The following is an 11487-nucleotide window of genomic DNA, read 5'->3' as shown; positions in this document are numbered from 1 at the left end:
ACGGGCGGAGAGCGGGAGCGGGAGCGGGAGGAGAGGAGCGGGGGGAAGAGCGAGCGGGGCGGGAGCCGCTGCCATGGTGCCGCTGCTCGCTCGCCGCGCGTTCCTSTGGGGGCGCCGGCGGCTCCCCCGTCCCGCCGCGGCTGCCCAAGGTGTCCGCCGCCTCTCCCTGTTTCCCGGCCGCTCCTCGCGGGGCCGTCCCGCTGAGCCCCCTCTCTCCCCTCCTCTCTCCGCTCCTCTCCCCACAGCTCCGGCAGCGGCGGCGGCGCGGCTCTGCTCGGGCGCCGGGGGCGAGGCGGAGGCGGCCGGCGGGGACGGCGCGATGCTGCGGCACCTGGCGCGCAAGCTGCGGGCCAGCGGGCCGGTCACGGTGGCCGAGTACATGCGGGAGGCGCTCACCAACCCCGGGCAGGTGCGGCGGGGCCGGGCTGGGCCGGGGGGGCTGTGCCTCGGCCCTGCCGCTCACCGCTTCCCCCCCGCAGGGTTACTACACGCGCCGCGGCGGCGTCGGCGAGAGCGGAGACTTCATCACCTCTCCTGAAATAAGTCAGGTGTTCGGAGAGGTAACGCAGTTCTTGCGTCTTAAGTGGTTGTGGTTTTTTTTTTTTTTTTTCACTTTAACCACACTCAGCTGTCTGGGGTAACAAAGGTGATTAAGGCACTGGAGCATCTCTCTTACCAGCAAAGGCAGAGGGAGCTGGGCCTGTTCACCCTGGAGAAGAGACACCGAGAGGGGCCCTCATCAATGTTTGAGAGTGTCTGAAGGGAGGTGCCGAGAGCACGGAGCCAGGCTCTGCTCGGTGCTGCCAAGCCATGGCACAGGAGGCAACGGGCACAGACGGATGCACAGGGAGTTCCACCTGAACAYGAGGAGGAACTCCTTTAYTGYGTGGGTCACCGAGCAGTGACACTCAGATTGGTTGTGGAGTCTCTCTCACTGGAGGCATTCAAGAACCCTCTGGATACAATCCGGTGCCATGTGCTCTAGGATGACCCTACTTGAGCAGGGAGGTTTGTTCAGATGGCCCAATGTAGTCCCTTCTAATTTCCATTCCAAGTGATTTCCAAGCCAGTGTTCAGGTACCTTACCAATATCAAAATACTTGAGTAGCAATGATAAGGCTCAAGTATTTCATAAAGAAAAATTGGTTTTGAGGGAGGAAAGGGTGTTTTATTTTTATGAAAGTTCTTTCATGTRTATAGTTTGAAACACCATCTGTGCTTAGTAACACTTCCATACATAACTTGCATATAAATAAAAAGAGTTATGATGATTTTCCAGTGTGAAAACTCCCTTAAAAATAATCTCCAGCRTCTAGTCTGGCTCACTCTGGTTTGTGTATCGTTTCAGTAGTGAAGAGTGGCTAAATCCTGTGGTCAATGATGGGTAAATGCATTGTCAGGAAGAACAGTTGTCCAGAGGCACCTGGGCAGTGACCAGCATTTGAGCCTTAAGTTCTTGCTCCAGCCAGAACAGAGTCCCCACATTCACTGATGGAGAGTTGTTTCTGCAGGGCTGACAGCAATCAATCACCAATTTTAATATTAATACTCGAAGAGAGAAATGTAAAGTTATGTATCATCATTCTTGTTAACTTTCAGATACGGAGACAGAATGTTGCAATGTTATCTTGGTTATTAGACAGAAGGCAGGTATGATTTTCCACCAGGTCTGAAGTTAYTACTGTAACCCTCTGTGTTGTTTCTCACTGACAGTTAATAGGAATATGGTACATTAGTGAATGGATGGCCATGGGCAAACCAAGCACCTTGCAGCTGGTGGAGCTGGGCCCAGGGAGGGGCACCCTTACTGAGGATATATTGCGGGTACGTGAAAACTGTTCATGTTCTCTATTTCTGGCTTTATTCCATAGCCACAGTGAAATCTGAAGGAATGATGTTTTGCTGTCAGGGTTTACCCTTCCCTACTAATCAGRTCACTCCAGTCAGGCTGGCAGTTCAGACTCTAACTAGAATAGATGAGTTTCTTGGATCAGGTCTCTCAGGTGGAAGGAGAACAGGGGCCAGCGTGTGCGCAGTGTCCGGACATGCCTGTGACCTTCCAAACACCACTGGATAAAGGGGAGGGCAGCAACATTCCCTCTAAACTATTTCTCTGTAGGAAAGTGTTATCCAAACTGAAAATCATCTAGGAAAGAGTTGCTCTGTGTATTTGAGATGGAGACCTTAGTGCAATGAACAGAAGGGGATGAGAATAATAACACAGGAGTGAAACTGTGTTAATTCCTTTGGAGATTGCAGGGGTTTATTTACTTTGAGTTAGCCCTTTGTGGCCAGTCATGCTTGCATGACTGTCTTAAAATGCTGCTGATTTATAAACAGATTGTTGATGGGATTTAGCACCACATAAGAACTTTGATTCTATTTATATATGTTAATAAAAACAACTAAATGTGAAATATCAAACACTTGAGTGGCAGGGGAAACTGAACCATTTCTCTTCTAATGCTAAACCTTCTGCAGGTGTTAGAGGAGCTGCTATTACTCTTCCAAATTAGCATTTCWTGTTGTTGCTCTTGCTGCCTTGTAATGTGTGCTGGGTTTTGCCAACTTTACTAGAAATGTAGCAACTTTTATTAAAGTTCATGAAGAAATTCCCACTTCCTACTAAAGGAGCAAAATGCAGTCTCTTTCACTGAGATGGTTTTGTTATTGAAAGCTAGCTAAATCTTTTATCTTAACTGTAAATAATGAGAAGAAAGTACACAGCACAAGAGTGTGCCTAATAGAATTCATCTGCCTTTGTAGGTCTTCAAGCAGCTCGCCTCTGTTCTTGGTAAATGTGATGTCTCTGTTCATCTGGTAGAAGTGAGCCCCAAACTCAGCGAGATCCAAGCAGTGACGTTGACAGGAGGGAAGGTGCAGCCAAATCCTGAGGACAAGTCTGCTTACATGGAAGGCATTAGCAAGAATGGAATTCCCATTTTTTGGTACAGCAACATTCAAGATGTGCCACCAGGTAAGGAGCTTGAGTGCCTTGCCAAAGGGATGGTTCCCTTCCTTTRCTGACAGCTTTTGATAGCAGAAGACCTCTCTGCTAACCTTCACACTGCACAGAAAAGCAGTTATATACATACTTGTTCTTACTTGGGTGAGTCTGAGGCAGGATCTTGGCTCATGTTCATCCCTTCTGCCTATTCTGCCTTTTTTCATTTGGAGATGGCTACCCAATTTCCTATATCCTGACTTTTTCTTTTCATGGGAAACCATTCACTGGCTTTGCTTGAATCTCCTTTCATGAGACAGATCTAAAATTCAGGGCTAGCTGTTGAARTGCTGTCTTTGGTGTATCCAAGCTGGAAGTGATTGCAATTTTTTCACAACCACATTAACTAGCTCAATCCACTAAAAATCATGAAAAATGAAATGTTTTTTAACAGAAAGCTTCTCTGTAAGCATTAATAATTTAATGCWTTCTTTTTTTACCTTCCCACAGGTTACACCTTTTACCTCGCACATGAGTTCTTTGATGCTCTGCCAATACATAAGTTTCAGGTATAGCAAGATTTATTATTGTATTGTGACCATCTGATTAAACACCTTTTATCTTTGAGGAAGAACAGAATTAAGGTGCTGAACTAGACACATGCAGTGTCTCTGGTGATAAAATAATTCTAACTGAATTTGAACAAATAAGGCTTACTTCAGCTGGTAACAGTAAAATTTGTAATTGTTCTTGAATGGAAAATTTTGAAGAAAGCTAAGGATTTCTTTCTGCATGATAACTCTTAAGGTTTTGGGGTTTAATTTCTAATGCTACATTAATGCAGCTATTAATTTCCACCTGATTTTCTGTAACAGTACTATCAAAAGACTGAAGSGCTTTCACTTGAATAGTAATGGCAGTAGCAAAATAGAAGCTGGTTATGATTCAGAAGAAGCTAATTAGTTTATGAAAATCACCAGTAGAACAAAATTTGTATTTTGATATGTTAAATACTGCACTGTCTATAGAAGCAACAGCATTTTTCTTCAGAGCATGACTCATTCCTTGTAAGCATRATTAAATTTATATTTGTTGGCTCTGCAGATGAGACTCTACCACAAGTTCTTTCTAAGGCAGTTACTGGAATTAAATAGGAATGAGTAATAGTTRTTAATAATGTATTGTGTTTGTAAAACATTTATGAAAGGCTTGACATATTAGTTCGATCAAATAAAGATACCATGGTACCTGTTAGAGTGTAAAACAAGTACTCTGGGCTCATTAAACAGAGAACGGAGAAAGGCTGGCGTGAGGTGTTGGTTGATATTGATCCAGAAGTTCCTGACCAGCTGCGGTTTGTCCTCTCTCCATCCAGGACTCCTGCAACACAAAACTTTATTCAGGTGARGTTTTGCCTACCAGAGCTCATCATTACACCTTTACTGAGTCTTTCAAGTACATTTGTCTGTTACTCTGACAAAGAGGAGGGTGGTCAGTCTATAAATGAATAGAGCTTAAAATTTCCATGAGCATTTAGCTTTGTACGCTGTGAAACTACAGCACAGAGATTATTACCATGTGTATTAAAATAGGAACTTGAAAACACAGAAAATGTTATAGAGAGCAAACTGAGGCAGCAGGTGACTGGCAGAGTTCTGCACTGCATGTGTCACATCACCATCGTGATAGTGGCCCTGCTTCTGTGCCAGGCTGACCTTTAATGGAACATAGCTGTGATTGACTTCTTTCTGAATTTCATTGGATACTCAAAGCTACAAAATTAAGTACTGGAGATTAAACCCAACTTCCAGTTTCACACAGGAAGGCCTCACTGAAAGGTGTGCACAGATGAAGCACTATTTTACTTCTTTCAGCTCCACAGTAAGGAAGTTTCACTTGGTGCAGATATTCTTGGTAGAAAAAWTTTCATTTGACTACAGGTTATTGAAGCGATGACTGAAATCTACCACTCAGAAAATACTAATAGAAAGTGGCCAATAGTAAAAAGTAGCTCAAGCTAACATAGGTAGCCTAGAATACATCCCCTGTAGCCACCTGTCCCAACAAAGCAACAGCCCCAAGATACCAAGGGTGAGGGATACTTGCCCTGTACTTTGACTTCTCTGCTGATACAGATGTTCTGCTCTTTGAACTCTGCACTAGCCAGAAGAAACAAGAGATCACGTGGAAGTGTGTCCTGAGGCTGGTGTCATTGTTCAGAGGCTTGCCTCTCGGATAGAGAAGGATGGTGGGGCTGCTCTGGTTGCAGATTATGGCCATGATGGAACCAAAACTGACACTTTCCGGGTAAGGCATTTGCCCTATAGCAATAAGCCAAAAGACTGTTATGTTTGATCATTAAGTTCTTGTAAGGTAAAGGTCATAGGTGGACATAACATCAAAAACTGCRTTAGCTGCAATCATAAAACTGAGTAATTCTTATTTAATCAGTTCCCAGAAGGGTTTCTGTTAGATGTAAAGGGTAATCTGAGCTCTTGTTACCTTTATCTCAAATTTCCCACCTATAATTTGCTATTCTCACCCTCAAACGCACAACTGTTTTTGCTGGCCCTAGCTATGATGGTTGGACTATAGCTGGGTGTAATTTCCAATTCCATTTTCAGGGTTTCCGGAATCACAAACTTCAYGATGTGCTGAGTGCTCCAGGTACAGCAGACCTGACAGCAGATGTTGATTTCAGCTATCTTCGAAAGATGGCACAGGGAAGAACAGCTACATTAGGCCCCATAAAACAGCGGGAGTTTTTAAAGAACATGGGCATTGACCTCCGATTGCAGGTACAAGTGTTCACAGATACAGGAACTCATCTGCCAGCAATACKCTTAAGCAGCAAGAGGGCTTTTGTAAAAATCTGATTTTAAAATGAGTTGTCCAAAATATCATGTAGGTGTGAGATCAGAAAGCTGCTTCTGCTAGATGTAAGTTACTCCAGATCCCTGAAAATAAACTGATACTATATTCAGGAGCATTTAATGCAAAACCTATATCCACGTATGGGCTGTAGACCACCACTGGTGATCTCACGCATTCTACCAACCATCATAGCACTGTTAGATTAAGTGAAAAGAATGCAAAAAGGGATTGAAGGAATGCAGGAATTTTTAGGAAAGCAGGAATGGGCTGTAACCTGCATTCTTTTTTTTTTTTTCCCAGGTGCTCCTGCAGAACTCAGGTGACACAGCAACTCGTCAGCAGTTGCTTCACAGCTATGATATGCTGATGAATCCCGAGAAGATGGGGGACTGTTTTAATTTTTTTGCTCTGCTGCCTCACCACAGACTTGTACCTCCTGACAAGAAAGATAAATCAAAGTCTCCCTCACCACCTGTTGCTGGATTTAATGAACTGTTACTAAAGTAATTTCAAATACTGTCACAAAATATTGTGATTGCTGTTTCAGAGTGAGTGGGGTGCAGCCCACTAAACCTCTCGACTGACCTACTCAAAGGAGTATGAGTGGAAATAAACCACTGCACATACAGAAACCAGCACACAGAGAACAGAGAATGGACAAGTTTGGGGGTCTTTGATGGAACTGAGTGAAATATTTATAGTGGAATCAAAACCTGTCAGTAACAAACAGATGCACTGAGGAGTCTTTAAATGTATTCAAGCTTTGGTATCTGAATAAAATCAAGATGCCTTGACATCTTTGAGGATATTTTTTAAAGAGAATGGATGCACATAGAAGGGAGTTCCTGCCAGCAGAATTTCCACAGGAGGACATACCTAATGACAAATCACAAACAAGAAAGTATAGAACCATTTACTCCTAAGGACATTTGATAGGAGACATTTACATAAACAAAAAGAACAAGTCTGATAGGGAAATAAATTTTATTTTCAAGCTTATCAGAGGGTATTTACAAACAATGGGATGTATAAAAATATAAAAGTACTTAACAGTGTCATTTTGAGGCTATAAATTTTACATGAGCTTTTTTCTAGCATCACCATAGCACTATTGCTTGAATGAAYGCAACTTAATTCACCTAGGGGTACGGGTATTAAACACTGTAACCTACTGCTGTCAAAGTCTGCAGTAAAGGTAGAAAAAGAGGGAATAAAAAACTCAGCTATTTTTACTACTCTAGGAAGTTTACTCATAATACATGTCTGATTTTTTTGGTTTCTTGACTACTAGCTGCTTGTGGTTTCTATTGTCTGGCCCCRTAAGTCTGCACATGTGATCAGGCAATCTCCAAAGGCCAACAGCATTTTATTTTAATACAACCTGAAGAATAAATAGCTCATATAATATTTTGAAGCAGAGCAGACTCATGGGGAGAGACAAAAGCCAGGCCTTCTACTTCAATTACTGTCCACCTCCTTCCTCTATTCCTGTTGTGCTTTTTCAAGTGACTGAGCTGCTTTATTTCTTCCCTTCAAACAACACAGCAAAAACAACACAGGTAAACCTGAAATGACAGCKCAGGTAAAAAACCTGAAGTTTAAAACCAAACTGCATCACATTATTTCAGTTAGGATGGAATATAGCAATGGCTTCACTGAAATTTGGTCACTTAAGCAGTGTAAGTTGAAAAACAACACTACTTCCCTTGCCAAGAGTGGGCAAATACCAAACTACCAATGTCAGAGGTGATTGCTCTGCTCCAAAGACGACAAACTGTGCCTCTCTGAAGAATCAATCCTGAAACTCTCCCTTGAGAGGGTAAAGAAGCCAGAGCTCAGCCTTTGCCAATGCAGACACCTACAAAATGCAGTGGCAGATAGATTAAGGACAATGGGAAAAGAAAAGGTGGGTTAAAGWCCCAAACCTACCTATGGGTACATCCTTCTGCAATTGCCATCAACTCCGCTGTCAGGTCACTGCTACTGCCAGCAGCTGCCAGCCCTGAACTAACCATGGAACGTTTTAAGTACATCTAACAACTTCTAAGTCTGCTCACCTGTTTCCTTACCTGAATAGCAACAGAAAAAAAAATACTTACCTACACAGAAACAAGAAAATCTTTGTAGGAGAGAGGAGATACCCCAAAGCCTCTCACTGCTTTGGCAGKTCAAGCCTGTATCAGTATTTTAGAAATATTTCCACCTAAGCTCCARTTAAGCAGCTTGGCACATCAGGGATGCATACAGCCATCCAGCACCCTCCAGCAGCACAACACTGTTACCAGACAAAAAGGATTTCACCTTTTTTGTTTCTTTAAAACAGACSAAGAAAACCCTCTTCCATTTGCATTTAGATTTTGTGGCCTCAAATTTCTTTGAAATACTGTGAACTTGAACAGTCCAAGAGAATCATTTCCAAAAACACTGCTGATTCCCCTCTATTAATGCCACAATTCCCATTAGTGGTTGRGAATCCTTCAACTGAGGCATCTGCATTTAAAAAGAAACTGATTGAGAAATTGGTTTTGGACTCTTCATCCAGCTCAAACAATGCTGAGCACAGTAAAGAGGACAGGAGGGGCTGCAGGTTAACGTGAGAGGGCAAAGTCCTTTCTCCAGGCTATCCATCTGCCCTGTCACATTCAACAGGCGATGTGGTATCCACTGTTATTCCTAGGTTTTGAGCAGAGTTAACATACAAGCTAGCAGGCTGCAAACTACTCCTGATGCAATTCCCGGGAGCCTTAAAAAAATTAGAAAAATATTAGAAAAATATTAGAAAAAATTTAAAATCTTATTACTCAAAATGACTGGAGAGCTGTATGTATTTTTCCCTGTTTTTCCAGAGCCTTCTGATAGAAGCTGGTCTTCCAGAGTGAAAGGATGTGCTATCTCTCTGTGCATTACCTGTGTAGTTTTAAGGCAAAGTGCCTTTGGTGTGTATCAGTGATGTGCCAGCCTTGCACACAGCAGCAGACTGTTGTGGCTTATTGCTTTTTTGAACAGACAAAATAAAGGACTAGCATAGCTTTGATTGTCATCTCCTTAGATTGTCAGCCAGCATTTCAAGAGGAATTTAAGAAGTTATGGGGTTTTGGTTTTTTTTTTTTGGTATCTGGAAAAAGTTCAATTAGGGCAAAGACACACGTTTAACTGTCTTAACAGCAGCAWATTATTCCTTCATCTATGAAGCTGCATTCAACTAAACCATCGTATTTTGCTTTAGCCAAAGTATCCTGTACAGATTTCTTTATATAGAGTCTCTTGTCCATCCACAGTTTAATAAATGGGAGATGTATCTAAGTAACAGAAAACAGTCCTCTATGGCCTAGTAAACAGGGATKAGAAAAACTATTACAAAACTCTTACTGCGTAGGCTATGAAAAAAACAAAAATTCTTGAAAAACACAAACCATTCAATCTGTGCACATTACAGCTCAGTAAAGACTTTGTAGCCACTGAGCTCAATGAAGTGTTACCCAAAGGGGCTTRTCCCACTGTCCAATAACTACTGATAGTTAAGTCAGGGACGGAGAAAAGCTTGTCAGATGACAGTCTAATCCCATGGCAATGCAGGATCCTCTGGGGCTTTACACACCAAACTATGTGTACAGCATTTGGAAAGAGCAAGAGCTGTTCCAAAACTTATCTTCAGTTTCTGCCTGGAGYATCCTTCTTCGCTGCAATTTAGCGTAATGAACAAATCAAGGGTCTTCTTCCATGTCATCTGGATTAGGAGCCATAATGAAGTGCTGGGGGTACTCGAGGTTGTGTTCATAAGCGTGTTCTTTCCAGCGTGCATCATCACTCTCATGGGTAATGTAACGCTCTCCAATGTGTGTTTCAAATTCTCTGAGGTCAAGCCAAGTCTGATAATCCTAAGGAGTAAAAAAGATTTAAGGAAGCAGTTCTAAGAAACAGCAGCACTACACTCCCATAGATAAATTCTGCAGTTTGTCTCTACTTTTAATACAAATAGACACAAATAAAACCAACAAGATCTGTCAAAAAATAAAAAAGAAAAAAAACTAAAACCAAACCCAAACACCCTCCCACAAAATGCCCCAAACACTGTCCACAAAAAATAGTTCAAAATTAAACAGGCTAGTATCTAAGGTTGTCAAAGCAGCAGATAAATTCCATTCCAAACAAAACCGTTCTGAAGTAACTAAAAGTTATGGCACACAGCAGGCTGTGTGTCCACTTCAGCACTGAACAATGTCTGTCTCCATCACAGCCCAGTCAGGATAAAGCCAGAAGAGTAAACCCATGTCATTGTCACACAGAAAGGAAAAGGTGGGAGAGATAGTGAGACAAATTTCCCTWGAGGAAAGAAGCCATTAACAGATGGGCAGAATCCTGGAGCCCTTCAAATGTAAAGCTAAAACCAGAAATGTTCAAACCTTTATGAATGCTTGTTAAAAGAACATAGTTGCTCTTTTCATAAGCCTCTGAAGGAATTCAGTCAAAAAAATTACMCATTATAAACATACTGAAAAAGGCAGATRGGTTTACCTGTAACCAAGGGTGACTAAGGGATTTGTCAACACTGAAACGTTTTCTCATCTTCACTTGAAGCAAATTGTTTATCAAATCAATGGCTGACAAAGAAGAACAAAAATTATATTATTTAAATACTAATCACCTCTATCATCATTCACATGCTGCAGTAGAGATTATTTTTTGTGTAAGTGTATCCTACACTGAACTCCTTTAAATTTTATTAAGCTCTTGAATTTTATATGTAGCTTTGCTTATGTTAAATAAGGCTACAAAATAGGTAAGGGCTAAGTTCCCTCTAGTTTTGATGGAAACACTGAGAGCTTTATTATGTTACTCATTAATCTCTTTCCCTACTGATTTGAATGTGTTATCTACAAACACAAATATTCTAATAGAGAAAATTAATTTCTTTACCTTCACTAGAAATTTCCTTCCAAGGATTTGGTGGGTACATAAATGCTGCATTTTGAATCTGATCGTTGATGTCCTCATCTTCATTAAACGGGAATGTRCCACTGAGGCTCACATAGACAATCACTCCCACTGACCACATGTCTAGGGAGCGATTGTAGCCTTTGCTCCTGAGCACTTCAGGGGCAAGGTAAGCAGGAGTCCCCACCACAGAGCGCCGGAAAGACTTCTCACCAATGATGCGTGCRAAGCCAAAATCACACAGCTTCACCTGCAAAAGGAACAAATTTTAAACTGAGAAATCTCTGCATGACTTCACACCCTTTCTGCCACCACTTAAACAATAGATGTATGAAAACAGACACAAATCCTCATGTAAGCCAGTCAATTAAGGTTTTGTGTTGCTGGTTTTGTAGCATGCAGATCAGCCATGCTTCAAATCAAGACCTGAATTGGCCTTGCACAGCCTCAGGTCTGAGGCAGTTTGTGTATTATGGCCACAAGTGTGGAAATAAGGAAAAAAGATCTTGATTCCAAACCCAGCTCATTTTCAGAGGTGAATCCTCACTCTCACAAGGCACAGAACCAAAGTTAAAAATGCACATGAATCCCAGCCAAATCACATTCCTCTTAATCATACTCGAGAAGCTGGAGGCTTTGGCTACACAGAAATCAAACACTGAGTTTTAGCTTGAACTCAGACCCAGCCGGCTCTCGACAGAACATCCAGATAAAAAAGCATCAGTGGCTGGCAC

The 11487-nt window shown here is 42.1% G+C and overlaps 2 protein-coding genes across 4 annotated transcripts in view; one reads left to right on the top strand and one right to left on the bottom strand.

The window, feature by feature from the left end:
* The first annotated feature begins 21 nt into the window (after positions 1-21).
* On the top strand, positions 22-6782 carry NDUFAF7 (NADH:ubiquinone oxidoreductase complex assembly factor 7). The gene is made up of 9 exons (XM_057389775.1): positions 22-409; positions 480-560; positions 1714-1824; positions 2767-2977; positions 3455-3513; positions 4234-4347; positions 5108-5251; positions 5569-5742; positions 6119-6782. The coding sequence occupies exons 1-9, from the start codon at positions 74-76 to the stop codon at positions 6323-6325; spliced, it is 1437 nt and encodes a 478-aa protein (XP_057245758.1). The 5' UTR covers positions 22-73; the 3' UTR covers positions 6326-6782.
* A 19-nt stretch (positions 6783-6801) lies between these two features.
* Positions 6802-11487, bottom strand: part of PRKD3 (protein kinase D3) — a 42724-nt gene continuing 38038 nt past the window's right edge. For all 3 annotated transcript variants that reach the window (XM_057389774.1, XM_057389773.1, XM_057389771.1), the window contains exons 17-19: positions 10736-11003; positions 10334-10419; positions 6802-9696 (exon numbers count right to left, since the gene is read on the bottom strand). In XM_057389774.1, coding sequence (XP_057245757.1) covers positions 9523-9696; positions 10334-10419; positions 10736-11003 — 528 coding nt within the window. In that variant the 3' untranslated portion in view covers positions 6802-9522. The remainder of the gene's footprint in view (positions 9697-10333; positions 10420-10735; positions 11004-11487) is intronic.

Source organism: Malurus melanocephalus, unplaced genomic scaffold (assembly GCF_030028575.1).
Source record: "Malurus melanocephalus ecotype Western Australia unplaced genomic scaffold, MMel_1.1 scaffold_19, whole genome shotgun sequence".
NCBI classification, from domain to species: domain Eukaryota; kingdom Metazoa; phylum Chordata; class Aves; order Passeriformes; family Maluridae; genus Malurus; species Malurus melanocephalus.
The sequence above is the reverse complement of the archived record's forward strand: the minus strand, read 5'-3'. Positions and strand labels throughout refer to the sequence as shown.